This window comes from Salmo salar, chromosome 12 (genome assembly GCF_965601325.2).
Source record: "Salmo salar chromosome 12, fSalSal1, whole genome shotgun sequence".
Lineage (NCBI taxonomy): Eukaryota > Metazoa > Chordata > Actinopteri > Salmoniformes > Salmonidae > Salmo > Salmo salar.
In genome coordinates this window covers 56121468-56139081 of record NC_138302.1, presented here as the reverse complement: position 1 = coordinate 56139081, position 17614 = coordinate 56121468, and the positions used below count along the sequence as shown (strand labels likewise).

Below are 17614 nucleotides of genomic sequence, written 5' to 3'. Positions count from 1 at the left end.
ATATAATTATGGTCAGATTTGCCAAATGGAGGGCGAGGGAGAGCTTTGTACGCGTCTGTGTGTGGAGTAAAGGTGGTCTAGAGTTTTCCTTTGTCTCTGGTTGCACAAATGAAATGCTGGTAGAAACGAGGTAAAAAGGTAAAACGGATTTAAGTTTGCCTGCATTAAAGTCCCCGGCCACTTGGAGCGCCTTATGGACTTATACAGCTTGTTGAGTGCAGTATTAGTGCCAGTGTCGGTTTATGGTGGTAAATAGACGGCTACGAAAAATATACAGAAACTTTCTTGGTAGATGGTGTGGTCTACAGCTTATCATGAGGTACTCTACCTCAGGCGAGCAATACCTCGAGACTACCGTAATATTAAATATCGCCCATCAGCTGTTATTGACAAATAGACACACCCCCGCCCCTCGTCTTACCGGATGTAGCTGTTCTGTCCTGCCGATACACAGAAAACCTTGCCAACTGTATCCATGTCGTCATTCAGCCATAACTCGGTGAAACATAAGATATTACACTTTTTAACGTCCCGTTGGTAGGATAGTCTTGAACGGAGCTTATCTAGTTTATTTTCCAGTGATTGCAGGTTGGCCAATAGAACGGATAATAGAGGCGGGTTACCTACTTGCCAAGGAATTCTCACAAGGCAACCTGATCTGTGCCCCCTGTATTTCCTTTTCTGCATGAAAAGAAGGAAAAATTTGAGGGATTTGGGCCTTGTCTGGGAGCAACATTATATCCTTTGCGTCAGACTAATTAAATAAAAAATGTTCGTCCAGTTCGATGTGTGTAATCGCTGTTCTGATATCCAGAAACTATTTTCGGTTCTAAGATGGTTGCATCAACATTATGTTCAAAATATCACAATTGGTGATAATGGCAGAATGGCGCCGGAGGGGATGGCTGCCCGTGAAATGGCAGCCATTCCCTCCAGCTCCATTCTCCTCAATCATGGTACCAATAATTGCTTCTATCACACCAGACATATGTCCTTGAACCAATTTTATTTTAAAAACACACACAGAATTATAAAAATAATTTAGTTGCTACCGGCAGCCTGCAATACCCCGGTCGGCCTTCAACTTGAGATAATTGAATTTGATGTCGGGGAGGTGCAAATTCGACAGCCGAATGTTGTACACTGTAGTGGTTTTCCAACTGCAATTCTCAGATCAACATAACTGCTACTGTTTAAAGGATTTTCTATAAAAATGTTGAAATTAACTATATACCTCCATATCACACACTGACAAACTGAAAACATAACATGTGTACAATTAATCGGTTAGAGAGACGTCTCAAATCACTTTCATTTGTATCCCCTGTAGCTTTAGAAATCACAGAAAAGTTAGACCCACGCGAACGTGGCCAATCAAAAACACCCTAATGATTGGCTGACAAATTGTGCCTCCCATCCCATAATGCAAGTGATGGCTGCACGGTGCAGTTTGTGACACGGAACCCAAACCGGCTGCGCGTGTGCGCTATCGTGCATATATTTATTTTGTCCCCCTACACCAACCGCGATCAAGACACGCAGGTTAAAATATCAAAACAAACTCTCAACCAATGACATTAATTTGGGGTCAGGTCGAAAAGCATTAAACATGTATGGCAATTTAGCTAATTAGCTTGCACTTGCTAGCTAATTTGTCCTATTTAGCTAGCTTGCTGTTGCTAGCTAATTTGTCCTGGGATATAAACATTGAGTTATTTTCAGAATACGATTGACACAAGTATTTTTTTTTGTAATTATACGTGATCGGAAAAAGTAATTTCGGCTGTTCTGTCTGTAAAGAAACTTGCGGAGTATCGGTTGAGCCTGCTGCAACGATTGGATTAGAACAAGCCGCTCTGTCTGCTATCATTTCCCCAGACAGACGCGCGGCTGTTAAACTCGTTTCAGGGCACAGGTCTCCACTTCCCCAAACATCATGTATGAATCAGAATCTGTAGCTGGTCATTGTTGTTCGATCTACTATAGTTATTTTTTTGTAGACTTTGCAGTGGCCATATGGTTGTTTTTGTCTGTCTACTTGTTGTTTAGTAGGCCTACTTTGTCTGTCCGTATAATTATTGCACTGCTGAAGATGTCTTATGTCGCCCATGCTTCCTGCTATTTTGATTGTACAAATGCCAATGTGTTGAATGAATGTGTGCTAAAGACAAAGATACACTTAAAGTAACTTATCCTGTGTTCCCAGATTTCTTTGAAATATGTTCTATAATTAATAACAATATGAGTGAAATAGATTTTCTTCCCAATTTTTTTAAATTAAGCATGTTAAAAAGCAGCGATTTTGTAATGGTGTGGGCGTACCCCAACAACAATGGCGTGGGCATATACCGTCTATAGGAAATGTTGTGGTCCTTAAACATAGGTGCTAGGGTAATAAATAATACTTGTAAAGAACAGGAAGGCCCACACACTGTTTATGCTCCCACTTCACTTCTTTTTGACAACGTTTCGACCCGAAACGCGGCAGGTCAAAGAAACTTGAGTGCTCACGTCCCAAAATATACACATTTTACCTCACATGAACGTTATGCACATGATGCATGGTGGGTGCGAAAACAATTCAATTTACTTTTGCGCATAGTCAATTATAATTAATCACAGAGGTGCATATGGTCATAAAGGATTATATACATACAAATCGGTCCAAATTAAAACCTAGGCAACAGTTCAGACCAATCCACTGCTCATAACTAATAGATAGGCTCATTGCTCATAACATTTAACCTATATCAATCAGCGTTGTGCCAGGTGCCTATCTTGGTAGGCTTTAGTTTGTGAACTGTATACTGTAAAATTCTATATTTTTTTATGCCATGAATCACTCAATTGACATCAATGAATTCTGGTAAAACGACTGTTAAATCATATGCTGCTTTAAATAGGCATAATACGTTATTGTCCTTCATCAGCCAGTAAGCTTCAATAGGACACATGGAAAGAGCCTCTATTTCCTACCATTTGAAATTATGGTGTAGTGTACAGTGCACTGCTGAAATATATGGGTTGGGCAACAGTGCATTTTTCATTGATACACCGTTAACTGCTTTTTAAGTCAAACATAACGAGTGATAGGCTACTGTTAGATTTGGCAAGTGACATTTTAGAAAGTTGATGTTGCGACCTCCCGAGTGGTGCAGTAGTCTAAGGCACTGCATCGCAGTGCTTGAGGCATCACTACAGACCCGGGTTCAATTGCGGGCTGTGTCATAACCGGCCGTGACCGGGAGCCCCATTGGGCGGCGCACAATTGGCCCAGCAACGTTGCTGATGATGTCGCCATAGTCTAAGACCGGAAGAAACGGAGGAGGTGAGGTGAGGAAACATGGCACAAAGGTGCTGAAATTAGACATTCCTTCTCTACTAGCGCATCAACAGGCAAATTACATTTCTCTGGATCAGGTCAGGGGTCAACGTCAGGAGACCAGGCTGCTCCCTAGGGAGGTGGTGGCGGTCTTCTCCCTCTCCTGCGGGAGAGAGTGAGACCGAGAGAAAGAGGCAGGGGCAGGGGCGAAAATCTGATATCAACTTTGGAGGGGACAATTACATGAAATTTTCTCAAGAGCAATTCCTGAGGGGGACACCAAAAGTAGTGCTGTAACACATAGCCTACATTGTAATATGGTAAATGTATATTGAGGAACCAAAGAAATAAGGTGTTTGCCGTACTCCTAACTACCGGTACCCAAAACTACACAACTAATCACAACAGCAATACCATTGCCTTTAACAAATCTCAGTTCAGTCACCAGTTTAAGTTGAGAGTGGGGGTATCCATGGCATTTTCCAATTATGTTCCTATTTTACAAGTAAAAAAAATGGAGAACCTTTCATAATGTTGCCAAACAAAGACTCAACAAACTTACCTGAGACTCCCTGTCTCTGCCAGTCTGTCCCTGCATATCTGTCCCCAACTCTGCTGTCTGTGTGCCATCTGTTGCCTGCTCTGCCTAATGACATCATTGTGAAACATTTCCATTAGAATTTAATTTCTTTCTTATGAACATTTTATCAACTAGTCTTTGAGATATTAGGCTACTAGGGTTCTTACTTTGCGTTTTGGTGTACTGAAAAATACTCTGATGTCCGTCTTTTATTTTTCTGCCATTTTTCTACCTGGCTGGCTGGCTACACACACACACACAGTGTGTAGGTTATTTACAGTAGGAGATGGGCTTCTATCATCTTTTATCATTCTATTTGGGCTTCGATCTAAAAGGTAGCTAGCAAATGTGAAACGGATTAAAATGACAAGAGTTGACAGCTGTATGAGTTCACCATTTACACAACATATGCTGCAACCTTTTGTAATGTTAATAGTTTGTTTCATATTGGCTGGCTTCCAACAATAGCTGAATTTGCAAAGCTAGCGAGCACCAATTCCGTTTCAGTGGTGTTTGCTATAATCTTTGCTACCCGGGTTAAATAAAGGTGAAATAAAATAAATAAATAAAAGTTCCCTTGCGACAATTTAGCTTTTGTACCGAGACCATTAAATATATTTAAGGCAATGGTAGAAGAGAGTGTAGTTCTGTTCAGTTTGGACTTCAGTTTATCGCTAACCTTATCACAGGGACTTTGAAGCACTAATTTACATCATCTGCATGCTGATCTTGGAATCTTTGCTTTCGTCAATTTATTCCATCTTTGACGAGGCCACATAAATGGAATAGGTACTAGCTAGCTTAACAGTTAATATTTGCGCACTAGCTCTGCATATTCAGCTAGTGTGTGTGCGCGATTGACTGGATTAACCTCACGTCAGTTACGTTCATTGAGTGCCTTTCAGACAGTAGACACGACCCCTCTGTTACCTTGCCAACTAAGGAACTGGCAGTGGATCAAACCATTGTGAGGCAAAGGGTGGGGGGGTCGCAATCTTTTGAAACTTAAAAACGCGCTATTAAGTGTCTATAATCAGCACAATTGCTTTCATTGCATATTATTAATATTATTTAAATTACATAGTTATGTTTCAGTGATATATTGGGGGGGGAAAATCATATTTTTCCCAGGATGGGGGGGTCGTGTCCCCCCCGTCCCCCCCGGGATTTCCACCACTGGGCAGGGGTGGTGTATGATTTCAGAAAGCATAGCAGTCGTCATCTAAGCTCTCCGCAATAGGACTTCTATCTTCATCTGAGTTTTCATCTACATCAGTCATCAAAATCAGCTTGTGGTCGGTGTTCCTGGTGTTGTCTTGGTATTGTGTCAGTTCACTCAATCTTCCCGTCAGGTGGCAGAGAAGGCCGTTCCTCACTCCCTCTGACAACTCCACTGCATTGCCTAAAAGTCATATGTACAGCAGTAAATTATTTACAATTCCACTACACAGGGTATTTGTAAAGCAAGACCAAAAGTTCAGTCCAAACATTGTATAAACCTCAACTTACTCTGATCTTGCAGCTGTAGGGAGAGTGCCTCTAGAGGTCCATTGGTCTTTGTAGGCTACCCCAGTACCTTTTCATCTCCTGCACCAGGGTCCTCTCTTCCTCCTGCAGTCTGTTCACCAACATCAGTCTGTCGAAGATTGTCTTTTTGAGATGGCTGTTGCCTGTGAGATGTAAACTCACAGAGGTATATAACAGAACAACAGCAATGATTGCAGCCTACGCTGAAGGTAAAAAATTCACAGTAGATACCTTCTGCAATCATATACTGGTGCCAAGTCTCTCCCATGTCCACACAAAGTTGTCAGTGTTGAGCAGCTCATCCACTGTGGGGAGCCTAAACTCTGCCTGCTGCTCGTGAAGTTGAACAATGGCAGCTGTCAAGGCTGCTTTGTCCTCAACTATTTCACTCTTAATCTGATGCCACTTGTTGCCGTCTGAATAAAAAGGGGTGATTAGACAGACTGTAGATTCAGATATATTACATGACTATAAGTTATAGAGCTACTATAGAGGCTCAATCAAAGAGAGTGCAAAGCAATCAACTCATTTCTAAAGCATTTGTTGTAATGCAGTTAACACTACAAGGCATGCAGAGTTGTGGCTCACAAGGTACTCTGCTGATTATGGTCACGTCATTTCTCAGTTTAATGAATTGTTTTACATTAGATCAATTAATAACATAGGTCATGGCTACATTTGATCATAAACATGGTCTGATGTGTACAACTAATACATTTTCTTTCAGAAATCAGTTTTACTGCCCCATTAATAAGGTGTTTGAGGTCATATTGTTGTTGGGCCTTACATGTCAAATGATAGAGGTAGTCTGCCCTGTCTGACTATCCTGAAGTGTGGCTGTCAAACATAGGGTAAGTTACAAACATGACTCCACTGACATCAATGCAATTATGAAGATGAGAAACATCCACTTTTCTACCTGTTGGATTCTGGCTTGAAATACACTTATTCCTGTCATCATACAGTACAACTTTTTTTTTTTTATTAAAAAAAATGCATGAAATGTATGCATTCACTACTGTAAGTCGCTCTGGATAAGAGCGTCTGCTAAATGACTAAAATGTAAATGTAAATATTAGAACGGTTTGATTACTTTACATGTATAAGAAATGTAAACTCAGCAAAAAAAGAAACGGCCCTTTTTCAGGACCCTGTCTTTCAAAGATAATTTGTAAAAATCAAAATAACTTCACAGATCTTCATTGTAAAGGTTTTAAACACTGTCTCCCATGCTTGTTCATTGAACCATAAAAAATTAATGAACATGCACCTGTGGAACGGTTGTTAAGACACTAACAGCTTACAGATGGTATGCAATTAAGGTCACAGTTATGAAAACTTAGGACACTAAAGAGGCCTTTCTACTGACTCTGAAAAACACAAAGAAAGATTCCCAGGGTCCCTGCTCATCTGCGTGACTGTGCCTCAGGCATGCTGCAAGGAGGCATGAGGACTGCAGATGTGGCCAGGGAAATAAATTGACATGTCCGTACTGTGAGACGCCTAAGACAGCGCTACAGAGAGACAGGACGGCCAGCTGATCGTCCTCGCAGTGGCAGACCACGTGTAACAACACCTGCACAGGATCGGTACATCCGAACATCACACCTGCGGGACAGGTACAGGATGGGTTACACCAGGAACACCCGAGTTACACCAGGAACGCACAATCCCTCCATCAGTGCTCAGACTGTCCACAATAGGCTGAGAGAGGCTGGACTGAGGGCTTGTAGGCCTGTTGTAAGGCAGGTTCTCACCAGACATCACCAGTAACAACGTCGCCTATGGGCACAATCCCACCGTCTCTGGACCAGACACGACTGGCAAAAAGTGCTCTTCACTGACGAGTCGCGGTTTTGTCTCATCAGGGGTGATTGTCGGATTCGCGTTTATCGTCAAAGGAATGAGCGTTACACCGAGGCCTGTACTCTGGAGCGGGATCGAGGTGGAGGGTCCGTCATGCATCATCAGACTGAGCTTGTTGTCATTGCAGGCAATCTCAACGCTGTGCGTTACAGGGAAGACATCCTCCTGCCTCATGTGGTACCCTTCCTGCAGGCTCATCCTGACATGACCCTCCAGCATGACAATGCCACCAGCCATACTGCTCGTTCTGTGCGTGATTTTCTGCAAGACAGGAATGTCAGTTTTCTGCCATGGCCAGCGATGAGCTCGGATCTCAATCCCATTGAGCACGTCTGGGACCTGTTGGATCGGAGGGTGAGGGCTAGGGCCATTCCCCCCAGAAATGTCCGGGAACTTGCAGGTGCCTTGGTGGAAGAGCAAGACCTGGCAAATCTGGTGCAGTCCATGAGGAGGAGATGCACTGCAGTACTTAATGCAGCTGGTGGCCACACCAGATACTGACTGTTACTTTTGATTTTGACCCCCCTTTGTTCAGGGACACATTATTCCATTTCTGTTAGTCACATGTCTGTGGAACTTGTTCAGTTTATGTCTCAGTTGTTGAATCTTATGTTCATACAAATATTTACAGATGTTAAGTTTGCTGAAAATAAACACAGTTGACAGTGAGAGGACGTTTCTTTTTTTGCTGAGTTTATATGTTAAGGGTCAATGAAGGGTGAATAGGAACTTTGTGCATGGAAAGTTACTGAGTGAGACAAGGGGAAGTGCAGCAAGTTCATATTCTTGCCCTTTGTGCTGTTGTCTGTGCCCAACAATGTTTGTACCCCGTTTTGTGCTGCTGCCATGTGTTGCTACCATGTTGTGTTGCTACCATGCTATGTTGTGATCTTAGGTCTCACTTTATGTAGTGTTGTCTCTCTTGTTGTGATGTGTTTTGTCCTATATTTTAATTTAATTTATTTTTATTTTTAATCCCAGCCCCCATCCCCGCAGGAGGCCTTTTGCCTTTTGGTAGGCCGTCATTGTAAATAAGAATTTGTTCTTAATTGACTTGCCTAGTTAAATAAAGGTTAAATAAATACAAGTGTAAAAAAATACTATATTTACATTTTAGTCATTTAGCAGACGCAGAGCGACTTACAGTAGTGAATGCATACATTTCATACATTTCATTTCATGCATTTTTTTTTTGTACTGGCCCCCCGTGGGAATTGAACCCACAACCCTGGCGTTGCACACATCATGCTGGCATTGCAAACACCATGCTCTACCAGCTGAGAAACAGGGAAGGCTGTTCAAACATATTATTGCTTAATATGAATATTTCTAAAGAATGAGGCAAAGGGTAGCAGTCTACTTTCAGTTCCTGATGAGGCAGGCCAGTTGCTATGGAACTAGGACAATGAGGAATGTGGAACTCATATAATGCATGTCGCAAATGCATCAGCTCTATGTTCTCATTTTATCTCACAAGTAAAACACACAATGCTCTTGTCTGTGTTTGTGTGCTTCCATGTGTGCCTGTGCATGTCAACATACACGTGTGTCTGTATCGAGATCTGCCTTCAGCAACAACGTGCTCGTGGCCTATGACCTCCTAACCCAGACACGGCCCCAGCAGCATGGAGGAGAGGGACCCAGTGGCCATGCTGGTCCTTGCAACTCTAACAGCCCAGGTGGAGGTGGGGGGACCCAGTGCCATGCTGGTCCCTGCAGCTCTAACAGTGCAGGTGGACCCAATGGCCATACTGGTCCCTTCAGCTCTAACAGCCCAGGTGGAGGTCGGGGGCTCAGGGGCCACCTCTACACTCACAAACATCCTCTAGGTAGCATATACAATTGATCATTGATATACACTGCTGGTTTTTATGATCCCCGACTTCAGAAACCATTCATTACCTTTGTGCTGTTGAGCAAGGCACTGATGCTGACCCAGCTCCTCTCAAGTGCTGTGTTTGTGTGTTGTTTTGTCTGAGGGGTTTTGGAGCAGAGTAAAATATCAATTTCTGTTGATGATGGAAATCTAAGTAATATTCCTGTTCTGCTCTATTCCCTTGTCCAGCGTCTCTGCAGCTGGGGTTGGGGGGGTTCAGCCCCCCTGCTAAACCGGCTACACTGCCACGACCAAGGGATAGTGCCCTACGACGTCTTCAGGCACGGTGTGCTGTATTTTCCGACAACATATGGCGGCTCCTCTGATGCTAACCACTACACCAGCCTTCCTTAAAGTATGGGTCGCGACCCACCTGTTAATGGTGGGTTGCGACGTGTTAGAGCAGGGCTTCCCAACCCTCTTCTTGGAGATCTACTGTCCTGTAGGTTTTCAATCCAACCCTAATTTAGCGTATCTGATTCAGCTAGTTAAGGTCTTGTTGAGCAGCTAATTAGTAGAATCAGGTGTGTTAAATTAGGGTTGGACTGAAAACCCACAGGACTGTAGATCTCCAGGAAGAGGTTTGGGCAGCCCTGTGTTTGAGTAAATGTATAATTATTTCATGAATTACTGGAATTGGTTTGGCCAAGTGCTCTCCGTTCAGTGCGTTCTCTGTGGGAGGGAGATGGCTTTAAACCCAGATTTCAGTCAGTATGCCTAGCCTATGCCCATTGAAATAAGTCAATCTCGCAAATAGGCCATTCATAGCGGTTTGTAGTCTTAACATCAGGCACAATTGCCAGAAAACATTTGTTTTTTGAAGTTCATCCAAGTGTTTCTTGCACAGAGATTGAGATCCTCTGTCCAACTTTCATCACTCAAATTCTCCTGTTGGATTTATCTATAGTTATGTACATTTATTTAAGCAAGGAAGCCAGAGGAGGTGTGGTATATTGGTCATATATCACAAACCCCTGAGGTGCCTATGTCACGCCCTGATCTGTTTCACCTGTCCTTGTGCTTGTCTCCACCCCCCACCAGGTGTCGTCCATCTTCCCCATTACCCCCTTGTGTTTTCTGTCACTGTTGCCAGTTCGTCTTGTTTGTTCAAGCTTACCAGCGGTTTGTCTCAGCTCCTGTTGTTCCCTAGTCTCTCTTTTCCTCGTCCTCCTGGTTTTTGACCTTTGCCTGACCTGACCTTAAGCCTGTCTGCCGTCCTGTACCTTGGCCTCTGCTCTAGATTATTGACCCCTGCCTGCCTTGACCTGTCGTTTGCCTGCCCCTGTGGTTACAATAAACATTGTTACTTCACACAGTCTGCACTTGGGTCTTACCTTGATTCCTGATAACCAGTTTATAATAGCAATAAGGCTACCAACGCGTAATAAGAGCAGTAAAAATACATGTTTTGTCATATCCAGGGTTTTCGGTCTGATATACCACAGCTGTCAACCAATTCAGGGCTTCACCCACCCAGTTTATAATTACAATTTATCTTTTGTCTTGCGACATATTCTTAAACTTACAAGAATCATTACTTTGATGGAAAAACTAATTTTGCTTCTTAGCCTACGTCGTAAACAATTACGTATTCCTTAACGCTCGATAACGTTATGGAAAAAGGATTTCATGGATAAATGTGGCAAGTCCTCTCTTGCTGCGAAAACATATTTTTTGGGTAGTTTTCAGGCCTTGTGTGTGGGTTTTCAGAGGTCATAGGGCTAGAGATTTGAGCTGAACCTGGCAACACTGAGCGTGACAGTTAAACCCAGGGAGTTCTTTCAGAAGAGGGCAGAATGCTTCAGGAAACAGTGCTTTTACAGTGGAAAAGTAAGTCAGCTAGCAAGACCTCATTTTATAACAGGTGATGATCAGCAGAAATAAGGGAGTACAATCTATCATAGTAGTAGATGTGGGTTTCTCAAACAATCCCCTTGTACACAGCTAATAGCTAGCTAGCTAACTACTACCTAACTAGTGCAACCCTAAGCAACAGTACATATGAAGATGAAAAATGATCAGGCCTACTGTACATCTTACTGTAGAACTTATTGGTGAAAACAAGTCTAGGTTGGAACTATTGCTGTTAAAATACAAGTATTTTTTTTAAATTCTGAACTGGAATAATCTGATTGAAGCAAGATGCTTTTTGAGGAAAACACACAGTTCTGGGTTGTTCATCTACAGCAGGAAGTGGTATCCTGCCTGACTGAGAAAGCTGTAGATTTTCTGATCCAGTTTGTCACCACATATCTATGAGTCAGGGTTCTCAACTCTGGCATACTTAAAAAACAAGTACAGAAACAGACTCCATGCTGAGCATGATCTCAGGGTTGTCAAAAACTGAGCACAGAATATAGACCTGCTTGTTGAAAACGTCAACCAGTCACACACCTCCCATTAGGGCTTTGCATTTGTTTTCTGGTCTACATCTGTGTGATGTGATCAATCAGTTTATTCCAGTTCAGAATGAAAATGGATTTATGATAGTTTAACAGCAAAAGTTCCAACCTAGACAGTGTTTTTAATGGGGGAAAATAAACATGAATAGCTATTTATATTTCATTTCATTGTTATTTGTCTTTATTGCGTCTGTTTTAGGCTGGCTTAAGGGCAATGAAATGTACTGATATTTACGTATAGTTGCATGTTTTCATAAGCTTGGGTCCCAGGAAAATACCGAATTTCTCATTTGGGTCCCAGGCTGAAAAAGTTGAAGAAACCCTGCATTACACTAACAAAAATCCCTATATATCCCTAATAATTGTGGGTATGGAACATTTCTGGTATCTTTTATTTGAGCTCATGAAACAGGGGACCAACACTTAACACATTGTGTTTATGTTTTTGTTCAGTTTAAGTACAATGACATGTGTGTATGACTTATCATTCTCATGAAATGTATGACTAAATATATACTGTATAATAGTATGGTACGATGTAAATGACTCAATATACCAATAAAGGTCATAACTATCTTGTTTGTTATTGCTTTAATCAACAACGAAGTTAGAAGTGAAAGGTTTTATTCTGTTATAAAGCCTTCATATACAACAGTGAATTTGATGCTTTCCATTCTTACGAGAATGAGACAAGTAAAGCTTCTATGTAGTTACTGCATAGCTGATTAGGTTAACATGAAACAGATTGATGGAATTATTCAGGCCAGTTAACAGCAATGATGGCAATACCTTCTCCACACACCTCCCGGTGGTTATAGAAACTGGTGGCAAAAAGTGGCCAGCTGAAATGTTTTATATGCTGTAACAAAATAAACTTTTAGTAGAAACAAACATCTTCAAATAACCAAAAACTTGTATTAAGCACCTCCTTACATCTCACCAATATTGTATCTATTCTACAGGAAAGAGAAATTCACATGACTTTTTATGGGTAGAGATGATCATTGGGGAAAATAGAAACATAAAAATTAATAGAAAAGCATCCCAAGAAAATCCATAATTCACTAATGATCAAACCTACAGCCAAACCCAATTCTTATATTATCCTACTTTAACAGAGTGAGAGCAACATTCAAATCAATTAAACCTAACATCCCAAAGCAAAGTAGAGCAAATAAAGCTCTAAACCACCTAATGATATCAATTCTCATGAAAGACAAACGTAAGACAGCGCAACAAATGCTCATTGTATGATTTAAGAAAGCCGAAACAAACATCTTGACGATTCTTTGGCACCTTCGAGTGGCTGGTAGAGAATAGCATACCGGTTAGTTGTGTTCTGACTACTGAAAAAAAAAATACATGTCTTATCAGCAGATCGATCCCCTTTAGGTTTAAGAAAAATATAATTACTTTCTAACAAGAACCAAAATGTCAGTTTAAAAGGGCATGTGGAATTTACACTATCTGAGAATTAGGTCTTTCAGCGGTATATTTAAGCAATAAGGCCCGAGGGGTTGTGGTATATAGCCAATATACCACGGCTAAGGGCTGTTCTTACGCAAAACGCAATGCAGAGTGCCTGGATACAGTCCTTAGTCGTGGTATATTGCCAATATACCACAAACCCCCGAGGTGCCTTATTGCTATTATAAACTGGTTACCAACGTAATTTTAGCAGTAAAAACAAATGTTTTGTCATACCGTGGTATACGGTCCGATATACCACGACTTTCGGCCAATCAGAATTCAGGGCTCGAACCACCCAGTTTATAATAGTGCTCGTTGATCACACCGTCAACATTCTATATTCTCATTGATTCCATTCAGTATGTTCATAATTACAGCTCGACTCAACCGCACCACTAGGAGTTGTCCTGTTCAGATGCCCCCCGCCATCAGTGGGGAGGTCTCAGATTGGTTGACCTGTGCAGTGATGCTGTAGTGTGGAGAATTGTAGAGGTGATTGCTCTGTAGGTCCACCTCTGCCCGCAGTGTTACTTTCTACAGATGGAAAATGGAGAACAGTTGTTAGAATCATGGTCTCCAACCTCTGCCCTTGAGAGCTATTGGGTACGCAGGATTTTGCTGCAGCCCACCTGGACAAAAGGAACACCTATGTCAGAATGCTGTCCACTGAATGCTGTCAGCGTTCAACACCTTAGTGCCTACAAAGCTCATCACTAATCTAAGGAACCTAGGACTAAACACCTCCCTCTGCAACTGGATCCTGGACTTCTTGACAAGCCTCCCCCAGATGGTAAGGGTAGGCAACAACACGTCTGCCACGCTGATCCTCAACACTGGGGCCCCTCAGGGGTGTGTACTTAGTCCCCTGCTGTACTCCCTGTTCACCCACGACTGCGTGGCCAAACAACTCCAAAACCATCATTAAGTTTGCTGACGACACAAAAGTGGTAGGCCTGACCACCGACAACGATGAGAGAGCCCATAGGGAGGAGGTCAGCGACCTGGCAGTGTGGTGCCAGGACTACAACCTCTCCCTCAATGTGAGCAAGACAAAGGAGCTGATCGTGGACTACAGGAAAAGGAGGGCCTAACAGGCCCCCATTAACAACGTAGAGAGTTTCAAGTTCCCATCAAGAGCATCCTGACCGGTTGCATCACTGCCTGGTATGGCAATTGCTCGGCATCTGACCGTAAGGCGCTACAGAGGGTAGTGTGCACGGCCCAGTACATCACTGGGCCAAGCTTCCTGCCATCCAGGACCTATATACTAGGCCGTGACAGAGGAAAAGTCCCAAAAAATTGTCAGAGACTCCAGTCACCCAAGTCATAGACTGTTTTCTTAGATACTTCAAGCGGTAGCGGAGCACCAAGTCTAGGACCAAAAGGCTCCTCAACAGCTTCTACCCCCAAGCCATAAGACTGCTGAACAATTAATAAAATGGCCACCGAACTATTACATTGACCCCCACCCATTTGTTTGTACACTGCTGCTACTCACTGTTTATTATCTATGCATAGTTACTTCACCCATACCTACATGTAGAAATTACCTCAACTAACCTGAACCCCTGCACATTGACTCGGTACCGGTACCCCCTGTATATAGCCTCGTTATTGTATTGTGTTACTTTTTATTATTTTTTACTTTAGTTTATTTGGTAAATATTTTCTTAACTCTTTCTTGAACTGAACTGTTGGTTAAGGGCTTGTAAGTAAGCATTTCACAGTAAGGTCTATACATGTTGTATTCGGCGCATGTGACAAATAAAGTTTCATTTGAACATATATTCTGTCTGGTCCAAGTGATGGAGTGAGTGAAGTGAGGAGGAGAGCTTAGGTACCTGGAAGTCTCTGATGTAGGTGAGGAAGAAACTGACGAAGGAGAGAGCCAGAGACCACTCAGAGATGGTGCTGATGATGTGAGGGATGTAGCCCTGCAACAGACAGAGCTGTTAGCACACACACACGCACGCTAACACAAGCACAAACTATCACAAAGTCTACTGACCGTCTCTCCAGGTATCCAGTGCAGTTTATGAGCCACGTCCACTCCAGGTAGACTGCTGTACATGATGACAGATGACACAAACACTGAGAGATGAGGGGGTTAAGGAGCACAACAGGCAGGGGCTAGAGCTGTGTTACAGAGGGCAACTCTTGCAATATTTCAGAACGTTTGGATCTTGAACAAGCTGTCAGAGGTCCTTGCAATTTGTTTCACAAGTTCACAGCTTCCTTTCACTGTAATCGAATGGCATTGTCTTATAGCAACAACATTCTATTATCAGCAACAATGAATCATGATTTCATATTTTCTTGTTGCAGAAATAGTGGAGGATACTGCTGATGATGCTGGCAAAGGTCCAGACTCCGATGCTGAGTCGGACCCAGAAGATGCTCTTCCCGTGGACGTGAGGCTGCATGTACAGAGACACCAAGGTCTGCACCAGGATGTACAGTGCCCCCACACCAAACGTCAATATTGCCCCCACCAGGTGCATGGAGAACAGAGTCGTTTTCTGGTTGTTGTTGAGAGAGAGAATGATTTTGTAGTACCACATTTACATACACTGTCATCAAAACAAACAGGAACAAGACTCGTGTCACACACACACACACACACACACACACACACACACACACACACACACACACACACACACACACACACACACACACACACACACACACACACACACACACACACACACACACACACACACACACACACACACACCGTACGTGTCAATGGGTACCTGAAAGTTAGCAACAATGCACATGCCAAAGGAGCTGGTCCATCCCAGCACCAAACCCAAGAGGTTGAGTTTATGCAGCTTCGACTCCTCTTCGACTGTCAAGGCTTGGACCTGCTTGTAGCGTACGTACATGGTGGCTATGCCTGCCACGACAAACATGATCACAATTCGAAACATAGTCACAAATTCAGTCCAATTTACAGCTGGTTTCAAATGTATTGCTATATTCCAAAGAGGAATCCGAGAGGTAATAGTGGTGTTACCTAAGTATGCTGAGATGTCCAGCATGATTCCAAACACACATCTCTCTGGGGCAACCGTCCCCGTGTCGCTGTGAACAGAAACATGACCATCAAAAATGTAATCTCCTACTATCACAATGTAATGTACAATTGTAATACATGTAAATTGTGTCTACTACTTATAAAGTGAAGTGATTGCAAGTATAATGGTAAAAAGACAGAGGATGGTGTTTTGAGCCTGTGTCTGACCTGATGTATGGCACCAGTGGGTCCACATGTCTCAGCAGCACAGCAGTGATGTAAGCAAAGATGAACGTGGCCGCCGTCCATAATACCAGAGCCACAGGTAGAATACACAGACCCTGCTGGAACCACCACATATCCTCTGCTGTGTGTGTGTGTGTCAAACCACCAGTAGCCTATCGAAGTTAGACCACAGATGCTGGTATATTGCCTTCACCTGTAGATATTGGATTATGTGAGGCACCACACACACACACACACACAAAATAGCTGAAGCTGCTGCACAGTCTTGTTTCCTCGTTCTGGATAAAAGCTTAGCATCAAGAGACTACAATGTATTCTTGCCATGTGATCTCATTTCTCAGTTCCTCTATTAGTTGTGTGGCTTGATGTTGTCAAGTGACTTGAGATACAGTGGGCTAGTTACATTTGGTAGGCCACAATGCATACATGTATTTATTTTTTTAAATAACCTTTATTTAACTGGGCAGGTCAGTTAAGAACAAATTCTTATTTACAATGATGCTACAATACATGATACTGTTTAATAAAATAAGTAGAGTGAACAATATACAGGTTTTCTGTTCTACCTGATAATTAATTGCACACACCTGGTGTCCCAGATCTAAACAAGTCCCTGATTAGAGGGAAACAATGAATGAATGCAGTATAACTGGCTTCCAGGTCCAGAGTTCGGTTTGCAGGCTTGATGCTGCGTTCAAAACAATTGGGAGCTCGGAAATCTCCGACTTCGGTGCATTCAAAACGACTGGGAACGCAGAAAGACGAGCTCCGAATGGAAAACTTGATTCGAACGGTCAGTCCAAATCGAAATTTAAACTCGGACACTCGGGCTTATTTCCAGAGATCCGACTTTCCGACCTGAAAATCTGACGTCATTATTTGCTTGAGTATTTTTCCGAGTTCCCAGTTGTTCTGTACGCGGCAATAAACTGTACCTTCAAAAAAGCGGTTCCTTTGTTGTCACCTCATCACACTAAATTCGGTCTCACAAAAGACCAACAATGAACAGCGGGAAAGCAGAAAAAGCTAATATTTCTAGTCTATTCTTTAGATCGCTCTGATTAAATGAAGGCTACATGACCCAGATGATGAATTAGGTCACGCTTTCTGAACTAAAACCACTAGCTCATTACTTCCTGTTAGTCTTCCAGAAGAGGCGTGGCATTGAAATACCCAGATCTGTAGCGAACGTCAATAAAGAGACCTCTTGTTCCATCAGCAACAATACGCAAGACATATCAAGAAAAACGCTGGGATCTCGGCGATTTCCCTTCAAAATAAAAGTCCCCCCGTGACGATGGTAGAA

General features: G+C 42.6%; 1 protein-coding gene across 3 annotated transcripts; it reads right to left on the bottom strand.

The window, feature by feature from the left end:
• Positions 1-12145: 12145 nt before the first annotated feature.
• dram2b (DNA-damage regulated autophagy modulator 2b) lies at positions 12146-17503 on the bottom strand. Of its 3 annotated transcripts, NM_001140482.1 has the most exon segments (9): positions 12181-13112; positions 13195-13577; positions 14885-14977; positions 15052-15134; positions 15385-15562; positions 15800-15942; positions 16063-16130; positions 16291-16501; positions 17244-17406. In NM_001140482.1, coding segments are annotated over 7 exon segments (819 nt in total). In that variant the 5' UTR covers positions 16422-16501; positions 17244-17406; the 3' UTR covers positions 12181-13112; positions 13195-13454.
• Between the last annotated feature and the right edge of the window lie 111 nt (positions 17504-17614).

What these genes read in the sequence shown, in the direction of transcription:
- dram2b (XM_014131728.3), bottom strand. Translation starts at nt 16,421, where the DNA reads ATGTGGTGGTTCCAGCAGGGTCTGTGTATTCTACCTGTGGCTCTGGTA. An exon ending in CTTTGCCAGCATCATCAGCA is followed by an intron (nt 15,135 to 15,384) that starts GTATCCTCCACT and finishes CTCATCTCTCAG; the next exon opens with TGTTTGTGTCATCTGTCATC. An exon ending in CCTACATCAGAGACTTCCAG is followed by an intron (nt 13,578 to 14,884) that starts GTACCTAAGCTC and finishes TTCCATCTGTAG; the next exon opens with AAAGTAACACTGCGGGCAGA.